Source organism: Anabrus simplex, chromosome 2 (genome assembly GCF_040414725.1).
Source record: "Anabrus simplex isolate iqAnaSimp1 chromosome 2, ASM4041472v1, whole genome shotgun sequence".
Lineage (NCBI taxonomy): Eukaryota > Metazoa > Arthropoda > Insecta > Orthoptera > Tettigoniidae > Anabrus > Anabrus simplex.
In genome coordinates this window covers 135997926-136017649 of record NC_090266.1, presented here as the reverse complement: position 1 = coordinate 136017649, position 19724 = coordinate 135997926, and the positions used below count along the sequence as shown (strand labels likewise).

Sequence of the window (19724 nt, the reverse complement as noted above, 5' to 3'; positions counted from 1 at the left end):
ACTTTGCGGGACCTCAGTCTATATCCATTTTCTGTTTTACGGGGGCCGAGAATTTTCCTCTATTATTATTATTATTATTATTATTATTATTATTATTATTATTATTATTATTATTATTACCCATTATTTGAGATCGGATTTCTTGGCGGAATTTTAGTGGATTTTTAGTAGTATTTAGTGGATCTTGAAAATATAATTTGGCAACACTTTGCTGGATTGAAAAGGGTCAAGGAAGGAATTCTGTGTGTTACACAGTGATTTGTGTATGAATCAGACATTCGAGTACTTTTGCGAGGGGTGGTAGGATGGACACGGCGGTAATGTGATGGAGAATCCAAGGTAGTGTGTTTTTCGGGATTGGCCTTACTAGTGCATTTTTCCAAATGTTAGGGAATACTCCGTTGATCAGGCAGTAGTTGAATATGTGAGCAAGTGTTGGCAGTACAGCCCTGACGATGTTTTAAATTAATTTTATGGATATACCTTCATTATCTATAGTATCGGAAGTGATAGAGTACAGCACATGTTTAACAGCATTTGCGCAAACTATGCGGAAAGAGAACTCGTTGCGCTCGGAATGGCATGCAGAGTTTGCGAGATTAGGCGGTAATGGAACTGGTCCGACTTTTGTCCGAGAAAAGTAATCTTTTAACATATCTAGAGATATGGTGGGAATGTGCTCTTCAGCGGTTTTGCCTATGCCCGAAGATCGTAGCTTCTTCCAGGTTTAGTTTTAGTTATTATTTTCCGCTAACTGTTGAAAGTGGTGGCTTTTACTGTTTCTAATTAGCTGTTTAACTTTGTTCTTCAGTTTCCATCTTTGTCATCTGCTCATGTGTTCGTCTGAATTGTCTGTACCAACGGTCACGGCTGGCCATAGCAGATCTTATCTCGGTCGTCAGCCTGGGGGAAGGGGGTGGGAAATTTTAACTACCTCTCCGTATCATGTTAATTGTTTGAGTAGGTTTTCTGTAAATTTTGTAGTTAAGGCAATTGGAATGCCTAGTGATGGTTAAATGCAGACAATTGAGCACGTGCTTTGATTCGGACTCAAGTGAATTTAGTATGTGAGTCTAGCGAATTCTTTGATAGTTTGTATTGTTGTAAGATCTTCCTTGTTGCTCCATTGGTTGTTAAATTATCTCCTTCATTGTTTATTGCTCTGTATTTGTACTTCGCAGTTACCAGTATTCATCTGTTATTTATTTACAAAGTGTTCATTAACAGATATTAAATATTATATGGCATTAAGTATTCACTTGGCAATTCTGTAGCATCTACATATCTTGTAATACGTTATTACACGGTTTGTGGCAGATAGATGAATGAATGAATAACTTGGTCTGCTCTGCAGTAATCGTGGCCCGTGTTTGCCCATTGCTAATTTAGTTTTCCGTCTCTTCACGTTATCAGGATATTCTTGGTACTCTATAGGAGCCGATGTTCTGAGGGATTCATACCAAAACTTCATTACCTGGAAATGTGCTAATGTCTGTTTAGTTTTTAGGTTCTATTTTTAATATGCATGTGAAAAACAGCCTTCTTACTAAATACACAATAATATAGAATGAATTTAATGTCATTAGTAAAATAAGTTAGTGGTTCATGGTGTGGGTTACTGTAGTCACGTCCTAGTTCGTGAACCATGGGCAATGGCTTAGTGGCCTAGTAAGTGGTCCTGAGAGTCGGGATGCCAGTTGCTATGGAATGGGAGTGGGCTTCTTGGACATATTCTGAGTCATGGCCCTCCTTGTGCTCTGGCAACTAGGACTATCCAATCCACGGTGGTCCTTAACCCGTTAGAGGAGAGATCCTCACTTGGACTGTGTGTAAGTAGGGTAGCATCCTGCTTCATGAATTTACCGAGCTCAGAACAATTTAAGCAAGCCTCAGACCTATGGGATTAACGGAGTCCCACTTCCATTCGAAAGGCGAGGGACTCCTTGGAAACAACTTGGCGAACAAAATGGATCCTCTGCTGAAAGGTATAAAGTGGCAGGGACGGATTCAGTTAGGTGGAAATGTGTTAAGCAGCCTGTCGTATGCTGATGACTTAGTCAACTTGGGGGACATCGACCAGTATTAATGTGCACGGAAGATACCATATACCTCCCATACCACAATTCACGTCCCAAAAAAAAATAAAATAGATAGGCACATTAGTAGTACAATTAGCTACAAGTTCTGTAATGTTCAGACTTCCATTTCAAAATTTTGGGTTTATATTTAAATTCCAAATTTTAACTTTGAATATCAATTTATGTACCTTTTTTCAAGAAACCTTTGAATTAAATTTTGTGAAAATTTAAATTTAATCTCACCAACAGTGTATAAACAAATAGGCACAAGGATATTCTTGGTATAATATCAACGTTTTTAAAACATTTTTCAATTTTGCATAAAAAATTATTGAAAATTTTTCAATGAGTACCGTTTAAAAACGTTATTTTGTCAAATATACCATTTCTTTGCACTAGAATGTGTTTTCTTATTAGTTTATGAACTGAAAAATTTCTTTCAGCTACCTTTCATGGTGTTTGGAAAAAAAAAAACATTTGTCACAAGAAATGGATATACTGGTAATCACTGATGAAAGTTTGTCATTCACAAAACTCTATTTATTGAGCTTAAATGTTCCAGGACTGTAGTCTTTGTCTTCCTCATCTTCTGATCTTCTCTTTTCACCCCTCTTCTGTTGCCTTCTTTGTTTTATTCCAGCCAGAACTTCAGCTTGGCAGCAGCAACAAGTTTCTGGTCGATAGTTCCGAGGATGCGGCACGTGCAGACTCCAGTCTTGAAGCCCATATTTTGAATAGTATTATTTTTCCTTCATTTCCATCATTGTAGACAAGAGCAGCATCATTTGTGGTAATTTTGACAGTGATGAAGGAGCAAAAGGTTATTTTAGGACATCGTATCCATATCATTGAGTTCAGGGATTCATCAGGATTTTTTTTCCCTCCATGGAGACATCGGCGGAGAAGGTCGGGACTTCAAACGGGCTTGGTAGACCGGCTTTATTGCTAAAAAACTGGTTCGTGTTTACAGTGTGACTGGGTATCTATTAAACTAAATCCTTAATCTTCTTCCATTTCATCATTGTAGTCACCTTCCAAGCGTTTCTTCAACTTAGGCACACTTGGAGGTGTGAAGATACTAGCTGCCACTGTTGCCAGGTTCACATTTCGTCCTCCGAACATTTATTGATCAGAGATTTGTTGTTTCCTTAAATTTCTGTTACTTCTAGGCATATTAGCTGTTACTATGAGTACTGCTCAGTTATCAATCAACAATACATAGCAAGTCACAGAGATGTCAATTAAAGCAATACTCGCGCCAATTTCACAGCCTTGTAAATCATAAACACAGTCGTCGTGAACCTTTGCCGGTCACGTTGTAGTTATTATGCCTTCCGCTACGGAATTCTGCTACTATGAAAGGAGAAATAGCACTAAATACAACAAGACTTGAACTGGTACGACTGCGTGTTGTGAAAAGGGGGTGTGGCTTATGTTCATCATCAACAACTTATTTAATAGACTGAGATTTGTTTCAAATCAAAATCAAATCAAAATCTCTTTATTTGCAAATGAGGTGTCTACCTCGGTGGCAAATGGTACACTAAAATACATTATTGTCAAGCACTAAATATTAAATTAACAAGAGAAGAAAATTTTTCCTATAATACAATATTATACAATTTACGCTAACAATGTTTTCTATTAAACACACAGCTCATCCTTAATAAATTTATATTGTTTACAAAATTCTACTTATAATATATCCTGTCCTACTTACAAATATAGTCAACTGATATACAGTATGTGGAATTACTTCAAATGATACTATACAACTGGTATAACATTAATATTTACATTGCATTTATTTATTTACTTTTTTTTTTTTTACCCGTTCTGGATCCTAAGTAGCATAACGACCTGCTGCGTCTTAACCAGAGCCCCTTTTGCCACCACTTTTCAGAGTTCCTGAAGGGCCTTCACAGCTACCGTAGCGGTCCCAGGGCCCTCGAAGTCCCCACTGTACTTCACCCCTACAGGCAGTCCCCTACTTAGGCTGTCCAAACTCCTTAGACCAGGGGATGGAATTAATTTATTCACACACATTTTTTTATATACAATAACCTGCACTGGTCGAATGCCCTCTAACATTTCATTTATTTTCTCTGTTGCTGTTTATTCTCTTCTTGAATATCTGTACAGATTTTGGAAAAGGATCAAACACTACCCCTGGTAAACTGTTCCACTCCTTCACACCCTTCCCAATGAATGAAAATTTACCCCAATCGCTTCTGCTAAAATTCCTTCTAATTTTATATTTGTGGTCAGTCCTGCCGATATAATTATTTTCCAACTGAAGCCTCTCACGGATATCTCCCCATGCTGCTTCTCCTGTATAGGCTCTATATAATCCTGTAAGTCTAGTTTTCTCCCTTCTCTTACTTAAAGTTTCCCACCCAAGTTCCTTTAACATTTCTGATACACTACTCTTTCTCCTGAAATCCCCTGTTACAAATCTTGCTGCTTTCCTTTGCACACTATCTATTTCTTTTATTAGGTATTCTTGGTGAGGATCCCAAACACTGTTTGCATATTCCAATAATGGACGAACCATACTCAAGTAACTTTTTTCTTTTAATTCTTTGTTGCATCCTTTAAGTAGCCTCATTATGACATGTAATGATCTGTATGCTTTCCCAACGATGTCATCAATATGACCCTTCCAGTGCAAATTACTTTCAAATCTCACACCTAAGTATTTGCACTTGCCATCTTTTGGGATAACTACCTCATCCAAAGTATATTCAAATTCAGTTTTAAAGCTCCTGTTTGTAAAAGTTGTACCAGTTGATTTGCCTCCATTAACCTTCATATTATTTTCTTCAACCCATTGTTGGATACTTTCAAGGTCCCTTTGTAATTCTGAACAATCCTCAATGTTGTTTATTTCTCTATAAACAATTATGTCATCTGCATACAATCTTATTTTTGATGTTATATTGTTCCCTAAATCATTTGCGTATATTAAGAAAAGTAACGGACCGATTATACTACCCTGTGCAATTCCCTTCCAAACTTTCTCTTCCTGAGATACATTATTTCCTACTTTGACTTTCTGAACCCTTGAATTTAGAAATGCTTTTATCCAACGTGTAACCCTTATGTCCAATCCTATTCCCTCCAATTTCTTTAATAATATTCTATGTTCCACTCTATCAAAGGCTTTGGAAAGATCTATGGCTATGCAATCTAACTGACCTCCTGAATCCAACTGATCTGATATGTCCTGCTGAAATCCCACCAGTTGTGCCTCACAAGAAAATTTCTTTCTAAATCCATACTGGCTCCTCATGAACCAATTTTTATCATCACATATCCCTCTGATATACTTCGATATTAAACTCTCCAGAATTTTACAAACTATACTGGTCAGGCTGATTGGTCTGTAGTTCTCTGGTTTCCTTTTATCACCCTTTCCTTTATAAATTGGTATTATTATAGATTCCTTCCATTCCTTTGGTATTACACTATTATTTATGACATAGTTAAATTTTAAATAAGGCACTATGTACCACCCCATTGTCTTTAATACCTCCCCAGTAATTTGATCACTCCCTGCTGCTTTTCCTTGCTGAAGCAGTTGGATTTCTCTGAAAATATCTTCGTTTGTGAAAGAGAAGCTTCTTGTTTCCCTCTGTCTCTCTCCCTCTCTATCTTCTGTTTCGGTTTCCAACTCTTGACAATCATCTACTGAATCTCTAAATTCCCTACTAAATAGGTTTGCTTTCTCAGTATCTGTTAAATAGTGTTCACCCCCTTCTCCCACCATTGTAGGAATTTGGATTCCTTTTCCTTTTTGATTCCTGATATATGAATACAGCTTTTTCCATTTCCCTTTGTGGTCATTACCCTCTTGAAGTATGCCATTCATATAATTCTCTTTTGCTTCCTTTTTCACTCTATTCAGTTCCCTCATTAGCTGTTTTCTAGTTTCTCTACTCTCCCTACCCTCCTTGATTTTCCTGTTTACTATTCTACATTTTCTTTTTAATTTTCTTATTTCCCTTGTATAATAAACAGGGTCTGAGGTCATTTTACCCTTCTTAACAGGTACAAATCTCTTCTCTCCTTCCCAAATAATTCCTTTAAATTTAGCCCAAAGTGTATCCACGTTACTCCCTTCACTTATCCAACAACTGAATTGTGAGTTAAGGTAAGTCCCAAATTCATCAACTTTAGTTTTTCTGTACAATTTCTTGTCTTGTGTAACCCTCTTATTAAGCCTTTTTGGTACGAGTCCTACATCCATTATTACAGCCTTATGGTCTCCTATTCCTTCAATTACCTCAGTTTTATCAACAATTTCCCATGGTTTAACCAAGAATACATCTAGTAAGTTATTGAGACGAGTCGGTTCTTGTACTACTTGTGTAAATCCTCCCTCCCAAATTAACTTATTTGCCAGTTTCTGTTCATGGGCTTCACTTGCAGCTCCTTTCCATTCAACTTCAGGCAAATTTAGATCTCCCCCAATTATTACCATATCATTATTATTGTTTCTACAAGTATAATCTATTATTTTTTCAAAGATTTCCATGTCTCTTTCCTCTCTTCCAGGCCTGTATGTTCCTATAATTCCCACCTCCTTCATATTATCACAAACTAATTTTATCCCTAATATTTCATCCCTTTCATCGGTAAACCATTCATGTGAACAGTAAGTTTCCTTCACCAGAATAAACACCCCCCCCCCTCCCTTTTTATCTCCTCGGTCTCTACGATAGACTGTGTACCCTTCTGGAAATACTTCTCTATTACCCACCCCTTCTTTCAACCACGATTCCACTCCTATCACCACATCAGTCTCATAAGATTCCATCAATGTACCGAATTTTAATTGTTTATTTACTACACTTTGACAGTTTACCAAGAGCAATCTCAGACCCCCTTCCTCCCTAAAACTTGACTGTTGCAATTGGGTAACTTGAAATTCCTTACTATCCTGAGTTTCTTTTTCTAGTTGACTGAGCCAGCTTGAAGTATAGCTGGCTCTTTCTGCTAGTTTTCCTGGTCAGTATTATAACTCAAGGGAGTTGCCTGTTTTACAGTACATATCTTAAGATTAATAAAATCTAGAACAATATTTCCTATCTTTCGTTTACCTGAATTGTTTAGATGGAGGCCATGTTTTGTATAACAGTATCTCTCAAAACTGCTGCATTCAATAACCTGAGTATTCCGAAAATGTTTACAAATTTTAACAATATCTGTATTGACCTTGTCCACTTCAATGTTCACACACGAATCTCTACTCAAATCATGCCTGTGGGGCACGTTCACTACAAAAACGTTAGTGTGGGTCAGCTTCCCTAGTGTATGTTTAAGTTGTGATCTTACATTCTTGGCGTCGTCGCGAGCTACGTCGTTCGTCCCACCGATGATAAGCACTGCATCGCCGCTCCCGAAGTTCCTAGTTGCTGCTTCTACGTTTTCCACAACCCTGCTGATAGAAGCTCCTGGATATATTTCTCCGGTTGCTGCTATATTCTCGTCGTTAATCACTCCCGCAATTCCCCTTCCTTGGCTATCACCAAACACAGCTACCTTCGCTGATTTAGGCCTAACTGGGTCTTGAATCTGAATTCTAGGCCTAAATTTCAAACTCGGCACGGCAACGGATCGCGATGATTTGGTTTCACGCGCGCGATCACTTTCTTCCAGGATTAAATTATTTAGGGCAGAAAACCTATTTCTAATGTTTATTTCCGGAAATTCAGTTGTAGATTTCTTCTTAGCCGGCCATCCACGAACTACTTGACACCACGTGCTCGAGTTTGTTACTTGTACCGGTATATCACTCGAAGAATGGTCAGTCCCAAATTCTAGCGATCTCAGTCTTTCTTTTAATTCTTGATTTTCAACTTTGAGTCTCATTGTCCTTTTTTAGAATGTTTATAATTTCTAATGCACTTTTATATTCCTCATCGACTGTTTTCGGTGCTTCGTCAACGCCGTCCCCAACAACAACATTCCGAACACACTGCTCACAAATCCAGTCAACATTTTCATTAGTTTTTACGTCTCTAGGGCAATTTCCGCACTTATAATGCCACCATCGATCACATGAATCACACAACATTCCATTTTTCACTAATTTTCGACATTTTGCGCACTTTTCGTCACATTTTACGGTTAATTTACTCGGAGAATAAAACACTACGTCGTCATTACCGGGCGCCATTTTGAAAAAAAAAAACTTTGGGAATATAATCTCTAAAGGCTAATCAATGATACGTGAGAACTAAAAAATAGATATTTTGCTGTATTTCATTGACGTCCCCCCTTATTGGCCACATTGTGCTGAAGGCCTGCAGTCTAATGTCTTGGAACTTCTAAATAGGTGCAATGAGTATAGTATGAAAATTAGCCTTTTGAAGACTAGATTGATGACAGTAGGTAAGAAATCCAAGAGAATTGAATGTCGGATTGGTGATACAAATCTGGAACAGGTAGATAATTTTAAGTATTTAGGTTGTGTGTTCTCCCAGGATGGTAATAATATAGCGAGATTGAATCAAGGTGTAGTAAGTCTAATGCAGTGTGCTTGCAGTTGCGATCAACAGTATTCTGTAAGAAGGAAGTCAGCTCCTGTACGAAACTATCTTTACATTGGTCTGTTTTCAGACCAACTTTGCTTTATGGGAGCGAAAGCTTGGTGGGACTCAGGATATCTTATTCATAAGTTAGGAGTAACAGACATGAAAGTAACAAGGATGATTGCTGTTACAGCAAATGGGAACAATGGTATGGGTGTACTCCGAATGAGGAGATAAAATGCTAAGTTACTAACGAACTCGATGGATGAAGCTGTACGCATAAACCGGCTTGTGTGGTGGGGTCATGTGAGGGGAAAGGAGGAGGATAGGTTACCTAGGAGAATAATGGACTGTGTTATGGAGAGTAAGAGAGGTAGAGGGAGTCTAGGATGACAATGGTTTGACTCACTTTGTGACGATTTAATGATAAGAGGTATAGAACTAAATGAGGCCACAGTACTAGTTGCAAATAGAGATTGTGGCAACATTGAGTAAATTCACAGAGGCTTGCAGACTGAACGCTGAAAAGCATAACGGTCTATAATGTTTATGTATTTGTTCTTAACAGATTTTGAATATTAAATATTATATTGCAGTAAGTATTCACTTGACAATTCCTGTACAATCTATTGTACATATCTTGTAATACGTTTTTACATGGTTTGTGGAAGATGAATGAATGAAAACTTGGCCTTCTCTGGAGTAATCCTGGCCTATGTTTGCCCATTACTAACTTTGCTTTCCATCTCTTCAAGTTATCAAGATATTCTTGGTACTCTATAAGAGCCAGTGTTCTGAGCGATTCGTACCAAACCTTTGTTCGTTACCTGGAAATGATATGTCTGTTAAGTTTTGTAGGTTCTATGTCCATGTATGGGCATTTATTTTTAATTTGCATGAGAACAGCCTTCTGATTAAATACACCATAATATAGAATTAATTTATTGTCGTTAATAAAATACGCTAGTGTCTTTGATTTCATCATGTCCATAATACTCCTAGAGTAAAACTGTCTGCTCCTTGAAGTGGAATGTACTATATTTCTTGCCTCTCAAATGTTGTAGTGGGCAGTAAAAATTTTTTTTTGCAGTATCAGAATAATGCACATTATTTGACCGTGTACAGTGCAGAAAGCAGAGTAGAGTAGTTTTACTCACACCAGCCTTAGATGAATTTGATTTTATCATTGCACCATTAAGCTTTGTAATATATATTTAATCTTCAATTTCAGGACCATGTACGTTTGCTGTATGGGCTGGAACAGTATCAGTTTCAGAATGTTTTTTGGGGAAACCCTCCTCGTTTTCCAAGACACAAGGTGATCTCAGAAATGGCTGAGAAAGAGTCTCCAAATAGGGAAGCTGCAAAGAAGGTACTCCAAGTAACTCTAGAGAGATATTTCTCCCCACATTCTTCAAAGCGTCCACTGGATACTGAAAATGAAAATCTTCAACCTGTCAAGAAGTTACGGGCTCAAACAGATGTTCAAAAACCTACAATGAAAATAAGTACCAAGTACAAAGTTGTTGGTAAGGATCTCCATGGACAGCGTAAAGTTGGACAGACATCTAAGCAAAAGTAAGTCATTCTTTTTAGCTGCTGAAAATTCTATTCCTATTCTTTTGATTCTAAATATAAAAAGATAAAGAAAAGTAATCTACACTTCTTGTATTCCTAGATGAATGTAGCACGTAAGTATTGATTTGGGTGACCTTCATTAAATTATTTTGTAACTGATAACTGTCAGTTTGGATCAAAATGAAATTTCTAACAACCCCATTTTTATTTATTCATATTCTATCTCTCTCTCTCAAAATTAAGCATGTGGGATAATGTGATCTGTAATTGTGAGGTTCTGTATATAACGTTCCCAAGATTGTGTATTCTCGCTCGCTGTTTTCCACCCCACACATTTTCTTTGAGAATGCACTCAGTCACCATTAGCCCAAACAGTCATCTTCACTCCCATCAGGAACATTAGAGATGCCTGTTTTCAAGAAAGTCTTGGCAATTATTTCTGGTGAAATACCAAAGTTCTGAGGATTCATTTTCATGATGGTTCTTTTGCAAGTCTTTACTTGTGCCATTGTAGATAGATTGTTGCATAGGCCTCCTTGTCCGACTCATTGGCTGAATGGTAAGCATACTGGCCTTTGGTTTAGAGGGTCCCGGGTTCGATTCCCAGCCAGATCGGGGATTTTAACCTTCGTTGGTTAATTCCAGTGGCTCGGGGATCGGGTGTTTGTGCTGTCCCCAACATCCCTGCAACTCGCACAACACACACAACACTATCTTCCAGCACAATAACATGCAGTTACCTACACATGACAGATGCCGCCCACCCTCGTCGGAGGGTTGCGCTACAAGGGCTGCACTGGGCTAGAAACCACACGAATTTATTATTATTATTATTATTATTATTATTATTATTATTATTATTATTATTATACCAGTTGGTACACGTATACGCCGCACATTTGAATTTTCCGCCTTAAAGTACTGCTCTACAGCTGAAACTCTGAACTTTAAAACTGAATTAATTCAACCGTTTATCTGAAGATGTCACTGTGTTAATTTCAAATTGTTTTTGTTTACTAATTATCAAGAAGTGTTGACATTCTCTCACAGATGTCTCTACCAAAAACTATGATCATGCACCCTGGTGTGAAGTGAAGGGACTTTTCTTGAAGAAATTTTGTATTCAGAAGTTATGGTCCTTACTAAATTTTGTTCTTTCATCTATGGGTTGGCAATATCAATCTTTCTTTCCGCCAGTTTTGAACTTAGCCAATCCCGAATTTCTTTAATTTTGGACCAGTAGTGTCATTCTTCTCCAATTTTAATGTGTAAATTTTGGGCAACCAATAAACGCCTGTGGGTGTGTCTTAATTATTCATGAAAGGTCTCGAATCTTCCATGAGGGTTTAAAAACTGCTGATTTTCATGGCTCGTCGCCACTTCAACAACATCTTGCTTAGTGTATGGAAGTATAGCAGGGGGCGGGTTGCGCCTCTTCCTTCGAGCAGCAGCTCTTCAGCAAAGGTAATGGCCTCTTAACATCTTTATTTCTTTCTTGGTCAGCAGTTTAACCCCCGGGGAGGGTTCGAAACCTTTTCAAAGTATCCTACCTGTTCAAAAATGTAACTTAGTGCCGGCTTATGTAAACATTTTCTTATTACTTTAACTGTAAATTGGGGATAGAGAGTGCTTTACCCTCTCGAGCTCCCCTTCAATTTGGATTTAAGGTGACTACGTTTTCATAACCGATTTTCTTCTCTTCATTAATGTGTTAAATTATTTTTCTTATACGAGTCACCTCCCTAGTATGGGAATAGCCCATGTGTATCGGCTTAGCGCCACTTAGGTTTTAACAAGCTTTCATATAGGAGTGCAAGTACTCGCCTCCATTCAGCTTTGTATTTTGGGCCTGCGAAGGCCCCGTAGATTGGGTACGAGGTACCCCTGTTCCATTGTAAGTTGTGCCTTGATGGCAGTTATGTGTAATAATCTGTTATTGCCTTTAATAGGCTTGGACGATTGAGAGCGGGTCAGCTCTTTCTGGTATTTTCAAAAGCGCCTCTAGGAGGCTTGACATTACGAGGTGGGAGCAAATGCTCCATGTAATTAGGGGTTTTCTGCCCTTTGGTAATTTGTGGTTGTGAGCTGAGAGCTCAGAAATTGTTAAACTTTGGGGCTCGTAGCCCAGAATTTGTAAAGACCCCTTAACCGGTGCTTTCGTTTGTAAAGTTGCATTGTACCTGATTTTTCTTTGTTATTTCACCTAGTGAAAATTGTTAAATCTTGTTATCAGTTGAAAATATAACCTTTATTTAAATTTTAAATTCATCTTTTGGACTTGTAGTTAGACCCATTCCAGCGCGCACCTTCTTTCACCTCTGCTGATCCACCAAAAAACGGTAACAATTATTATTATTATTATTATTGGAATCAGATGTCCATCATGCAGCCAGTTTTGCACTGTCTGATCTGGCATTCACTCTGGTGACCCTTCGAAGATCCTAACAGGATGAAGTGGCGGTAGTATTAGGCCTACAGCATGCTGGAAACAACAAATAACGCTCATCCCTGCGAGTTGTTTTGCATGGGTGTACCATCCTTTGTTGATAAACAAATGTGTGTACATCTCCCTGTACTTCTTCCATTTTCTGGTGACATCACGCTGAATCACTCCCACATGAGCAGCAACATTCACTTGTCACCATCCATCTTGCGGATGTCTCACTATTTGAATGCAGTTGGTAGCAGAAATGAGTATTCTTGCCATGTTTACCTCAGTCCTACACAGGGTGTCTATATGGCACCAACCCGGCAATTGTTGATAAATTTACCATCACAATAATTGCCTGTGGTCGGACAGATATTGAATCTGGTCTGGGTTTGGTGTCACGGGTCTACAGTGCATACTGTAAACATGTTTGAGGTGAAATCATAGTATGATAAACTAGTTTTGAGCACTGTATTTATCTCCATTTATGTGTAGCTGGAAAGTAAGATGTTGATCAAATGACGTTCATATTGTACCCTGTCTCAGAAACTGTGCACGCCTCCTCCAGTTGAAAAATGCGTTACGGTCTTGAAGATTAAGGAATTGACAAACCAAATTGTCACTGAACTTTATGACTGTGGTTCCATTTGTCAGACTTGGAAGGAAGGAAGGAAGGAAGGAAGGAAGGACGCTGTAATCCTTCAATAAATAATTGAAAATAGAGGCAAGTTCAAAGCCAGTGACAGATGGCATGGCTGCTGGATAAGCTAAACTCATGTGCATAAAGAACAGAACGCCTTAAAAGACTAGAGATAGGAAGTTCATATTCACAGGGCATGTTCATCAGTATGCTCTGCAGAAAAGATTAGCATTTCCGTCACCCAGGTTCAGCATGTGTCCTGTTGCCTAGTAGCCACTGGGTCCTCTGTGGGAACTGATAACTTGTTCCATGCGTGATGGCATCACGAATGGCGTCATGGGGTATAGCCATACATGCTGCATTCACCTGGCTCCGCAGTTTATCTTTGGTGGTTGGGTTTGAGTCACAGTGCCGCACCAGTCGTTTTGCCGTATCCCACACGTTTTCGATTGGCAACAAGTCCGGTGATCGGGTGGGCCAGGGCAACAGTCTGACATCCTGTGACAAGAAGGCACCTTTTCTTGCAGCAACATGTGGTCTTGCATTGTCATGCTCAATTTTACAATTATGTTAGTTCCCGATTTGACATGCCCCACTTGGATGTATTCAAACATTTATCATATGGCATTCCCCAGACAAAGTAATATCAATCATTGCTTGATGTACTATATGTAAGTGTATTGTCCAGTTGAGGATGACCCGAAATTTGGGGTCGAAACCAGTACTGTAGTATAATAATTATATAAACAAGTATTGATAAGGTGGAATTCTTTTCCTATTTATAATTGTGTAGTTTGTCAATACGGATATGAAGATTATAGATTACGATGCTGAAATATGGCATCTGGGTTAAAGTGCGGAAAGGGTATGGTTACGGGCTGCAGGATGTTGTTCGTGTATGTCAAACTGGTCAGTGCCCTGGACATGCAACAACTCTGATTTGTGGTTGTTCCCAATAGCACTCCACACCATAAGGCCTTGAGTTGGCGCTGTATGTTTTGTGCGAATGCAGTCACTGTGATGCCTCTCCCCCTGTCTGCGGCAAACCAAAATGCGGCCATCATTTTCAAACAAACAGAACCTAGATTCGTCCGAAAACACAATCGGCTGCCATTCCTGTCACCAGTGGCATCATTCCATACACAATTGCTGTCTAGCATGTTTATGCACATTAGTCAAAGGTAGGCAGTGATGTGGATGACACGACGCTAACCCAGACCATAATAAATGGCGACGGACTGCCACTCCTTATAGTGTACAATGTGTTACACTGTTCTACCGTTGCGCCAGAGCCAAGGAGAATGCAGATCTGTTCTGCAATGCCATTTAAATGGGGGGTCAATCTTCTCGGGGGGGCTGGTCCGGATGGTGTGACCAGACCCATCTTGTAGTGTTCTATGGCCTTCTGTAAACCATTCTGTACACACACATTGCACTGCCAACACATTTCGTCCCACACGGGCAGCAATTTCCCGGTTGGATGCATCACACTCTCATGCCAATGATGCGCCCTTTTTCAAACTAGCTCATTTGACAGTACGGTTCTCGCACATGTCTGCAAGGCATCCTGCATGCCTGCTCAAGTCACACTGATCTATTACCTTCAGTTTATAGGGTCAACGAGAGCCGCTGGCACATTTACCAGCCGGTGGTTGTGTGCGGAGATATCGATGTTCACCTTGTACTGGAGGGCTGCCATGGTTCAAATTCTAATAATTTCTGCAGAACATACTAATGCATATGTCCTGTGAATATGAACTTCCTATCTGTAGTCTTTCAAGGTGTTCTGGTTCTTATCAACATGCGTTTACTTCCCTTTGAAGTCATACCTTGAGACCTTAGCTACTCAGGATATGTCAAATCGAAGTTATACTCCATCTGTAGTTATAGCCATGAATTAACTGTCAGGTGACCCCTCAAAACAAAGTGAATAATGGTGCGTCTGTGTGTCGTTCTGAGGTGCACAGACTACTGCGGTCATTTGAGCACGTACGTCACCAGCACATCTTGAGACATCTTAACGAGGTTCTGGTCTCAAGGGCCGTCACTTTAATCCAGGAAGGATGGACTTTGTCATGTTGCTGTGGATCTCAATGTCTCTCCGTCAGTTATTCAATGCTTGTGGAATCTCTACAATTAGACACTCCATTTCTCACGGAGGTTTCGACAAGGACGTGGATGCATGACAACCCCACAGGATGACCATCTGTGCGTTGTGGCGTCATTCAACAACTGCCAGAGAACTGCAACAAGACCTCAGGAGGGTCACTGTAGTCTCTGTATCTGACCAGACAGTAAGGGAAAGGTTAAGAGAAGTGTCCTTACGACCCAGACGTCCTTTTCGAGTGCCCCGTTTAACGCAGCAGCATTGTGCAACTCGCCTTCTGTTTGCCCGTACCCACGTCGACTGGCAACTTAGCCAATGGAGACCTGTGTTGTTCACAGACAAGTCCAGATTTCTCCTGACACAGCGTGATGGTTGTCAACGTGTATGGAAACGGTGTGGTGAGCATTACATGCCAAATGTTGTCCAGGAATGCGACCTATTCGGAAGAGCTTCTGTGATGGTGTGGGGTGGCGTCAGTATTGATGGCTGTACGGATCTTATTGTCATCCGTGTTAATCCTACTGCTGCGGGGTACATCGAGCAGATATTGCTACAGCATGTGTTGGTTGCTGCATACATTGTTGGCCCTGAATTCGTACTCGTGCACGACAATTTTAGGGCTCATATAGCGCGAATCATCAGAGCTGTCTTGCGAGAAATGGACATTCAAAGAGATGGAATGGCCAGCATTGGGTCCCGACCTTAATCCCGTCGAGCATGTGTGGGATAGGCTTGACAGAAGTGTTAGTGGGCGTCCTGTTCCACCACAGACTCTCCAAGACCACGAACAGGCTCTCATTGAAGAATGGGACCTGATGCCGCAACATGACCTCTGTCGACTTATACGGAGCATGCCACATAGGTCCAAGCTGTGATAAATGCTCTTGGAGGACGTACACTATACTGAAGCTCTCTGTGATAAAAATCCACCCTGGAGGGCTGTTATCACTTCGTTTTCGCCCCTATTTGAACATTCCTATTTTTCTTCTGAAAATGAATGCGAATCCATCAATGTTCTTTTGTATACTTCAATGGTAAAGAATAAAGGTTTAGTTGGTAATATACGTGGGTGTGAGGTATATTTTTGTTGAGCATGGCATATGTTCAAAAACATGTTCCCCTAATTTTTTTGAACTGTGTATTTAACTTGTACAATAGTGCTATGCAACTTCTATTCTAACTTTATTAACAATTAAGTCAATTAAAATGCATTATTATATTTAATTTAAAGGTCTCAGTCCTATCTTTTGTGTGAGGAAAGTATGCCATGTATATATGTGGTCTTGGATAAATAGTAAGACGTAAGTTAATGATTTTCATTTTGTCCATGTTATATACACTTCCGGGTAAATTAGGAGATAATTATTTTTGTAATACAAGAGCTGTGCTATGAATTGAACAGAAATATTTTTCTTGTAAAACCATTTCTACACAGTCACCAGAATTCATTTTCTACAAATATTTGTCTTTTTTTTCCCCTTCTTTTATATGATTTTTCATAAATATAAACACATTTTATTGATAATTTTAAATTACATTTTAGGTCTTCAACATCCACCCTCTAGGCCAAACTGGAAGTACTTTAAGGAAAAAAACAAATATTCTGCTATAGTGTTCGCATAGCAGACCTTGATCATAGTTATTCATCTTCAGGGAAAGACGTGGTCATTCTACACATAATTAATATTGAATATCTATGAAATATTTATCCATATTGATCAGAGTAATAATCCTAAAAGTAACCTTAGTGAAATATCTGATAAATCAAACACTCGTTTTGATGAAATTAATTTTTTTTAAATCGCGTGGAATAAAAACATTTTGGCTTTGGTGAGCAATGTGCCAAATTACTTCTATCCCCCCCCAAAGTCGTACTCCCCTCACTTTCTGCTCCACTTCCCCTCAATAGAAGCGGCTTTCTATGGCAACTCAGTGACCTGCAGTCCAGTGTACGCTTGCCTGTCGAACAATGTGAGTGCGACCGGTGGGAAAGCAAGTAGTGCAGTAGTTTACTTGTACATTTATAAGAGAATATTTTCATTTCTTTCCATTCTCAATCTTAAGATATCTTTCTCTTTTAATCTCCTGTTTTCAAGAAGTATTCCATTCTACGTTACACATGTACATTCTTTCTTCAAGATCGAACATGTTTTTTCTAGCATGTTGTGTTAACCTCAATGATATCTCGCCACCAGTTTTTGAGAGGAGTTCCCCTCGTTGAATTGGTCCAATTATACATTGAAATATACCACCTCGTTTGGACAGGAGTGTTAAATTCCATTATACGAAATCGTGTCAACATAAAGGGCGATATGCATAAAAGTGAAGTGCTTACTCGGAGTTCCTACCTGCTAGTGGAAGAGGTGAAACACTAACTTATAAACGGTGTGCATAAGATCTCGCAGCGTTGCACGAGTTTTTACTCAATGTTCCGAGTGCGAACTGACGCTTGCTGACACAGCTTCTGGGAACTGAGGTGCAGTGAGGTAGGTTACAACAGCGGGTTGGGTTTCCACAATAATTTACATGTTAGTTACCATGGAGGAGGATGGTACTGAATTTCAGGTGGGTTTTGTATAGTCTATGTATTGAAGTCTTAACTCGTTCTGTTTTTGAAGCCTCAGTTACGAGATGTTAAAAAAAAAAAAAAGCAACAGAGGCAACAGCATTGCAGGTGATCATCCAGGAAACAAGAAGTAAATTTGGGATTGAATTATGTGAAGGTCAAGTGTCAAAAAGAATTCAAAATATGAACTACAGAATTAAAGCAAAAATAGACTTGAAAAGAGCAGAAAACAAACCAGTTCACCTAAAATCGTGGGAAAAGAATTACTGGATATAATGGAGAGCGACTCAAATCCATCAAGAAACAGACTGCAAGTTAAGAAAAATGTCATGAAACAATAAATAATTTTGCTAAAATTGAAGTATTTATAATCACTGTACAACATGAATTACAATTGCATTGGTGAATATTTCTGATAATGTTGCAGAAGGAAAATCAGCACCTGATCTACACATGATCCAGGTACAATTTTAAGTCTTCCACCACAACCACCCGTAGAATCTGTTGCAACACTCCTACAACACACCCAGGAAAGAAAGATGAACAGGAAGTAGAAAAAAGAGAAGCAGGTGCGGAAATGTCATTTGCAGAGTTGCAAAAACGAGCTAATAAAACAGTTCTGAGTTTTGAATTAGAAGAAGAGAAGTTATTGTGGGAAATGGAGAAAAGCGAGCAGAGAAAAATGTAGTGACAAAATATTAAATACCTTCAAACAACTTTCAAATCTATTTTTGTTATTTTTCAAATTACAAATCTGTATTTGTTATTTTTCAAATTAATTTATGTTTTGATTTCTCTTCGAAGGTCCTATAGTCCTGTTGGATTTTATTTTTTGCAGTAGATTAAATGGGTAGAATTATGTTCTATACTCCACTTTCTTCCGTGTCAGGACTTTAAAAGAGTGCAAGTCAAAAATGGCTTCGTGATTACTAATACCATCTCTTACTTCGGTTTCTCTATAGAGCTCATCTGGTTTTATCAGCACCACATCCAAAATATTCTTCCCTCTAGTTGGTTCCATCACTTTCTGAATCAGGTCCCCTTCCCATATTAACTCATTGGCCATTTGTTGGTCATGCTTCCTGTTGTTCCCAGTTCTACACTCAATAAACAGAAGAATTCTTTAGTGATAAATAGTTCTTCAGTAGTGAACAAACACCCGACTGTAAGAATTCAGCAAAATTTTAAAACTTTAATAAAAAGCTCTAATTTTCTTTTCAATGAACGAGTGCAAAAAAAAACTTTTCAACATGAACCCCAATATGCCAACCACCAGAGCCTTGCGGAAGATTCATAAGAAGGATACTCCAATGTGTCCTATTATAAATAGTAGAAACAGCCCCACCTATAAAGTGTCAAAATTCATCCAGGGTTTTTTGAAAAAACATTATGTATTCAATAATAAATACCCTTTAAAATATTCAATTAGTTTTTGCAAAGTTTTATGCATTATGTGTTCTTATGATATTGCAAACATGTTCCCAAACATTCCTACTAAAGAAACCATTAGAATTATCCATGACAGCACGAATAAACACAGCCGTAGTAAAATAGAAATAGAAGAATTCATGAAGATAATAAATTTCATTCTAAATAACAATTACTTCTCGTTTAATGGGAAATATCAGCAGAAAGGCTTAGCGATGGGGGACCCCCTTTCTGGCATTACAGCTGATATTTTCATGGATTCGATAGAACATACAAAGATTATTTCACAAATAAAGGGTATTTGTTTATGGCTTAGATTTGTTGACGATACTTTTGTGGTTACCAACAAAGATATTACTAATA

The 19724-nt window shown here is 38.7% G+C and overlaps 1 protein-coding gene across 2 annotated transcripts in view; it reads left to right on the top strand.

Annotated features, from left to right (window-relative positions):
- The window catches only part of Acf (ATP-dependent chromatin assembly factor large subunit), a 711969-nt gene that overhangs the window by 152409 nt on the left and 539836 nt on the right, over positions 1-19724 (top strand). For both annotated transcript variants that reach the window (XR_011017808.1, XM_068226116.1), the window contains exon 6: positions 9846-10192. Coding sequence is in view for 1 of the 2 variants with exons in the window: in XM_068226116.1 (XP_068082217.1) it covers positions 9846-10192 (347 nt within the window). In the remaining variant the exon portion in view is untranslated. The remainder of the gene's footprint in view (positions 1-9845; positions 10193-19724) is intronic.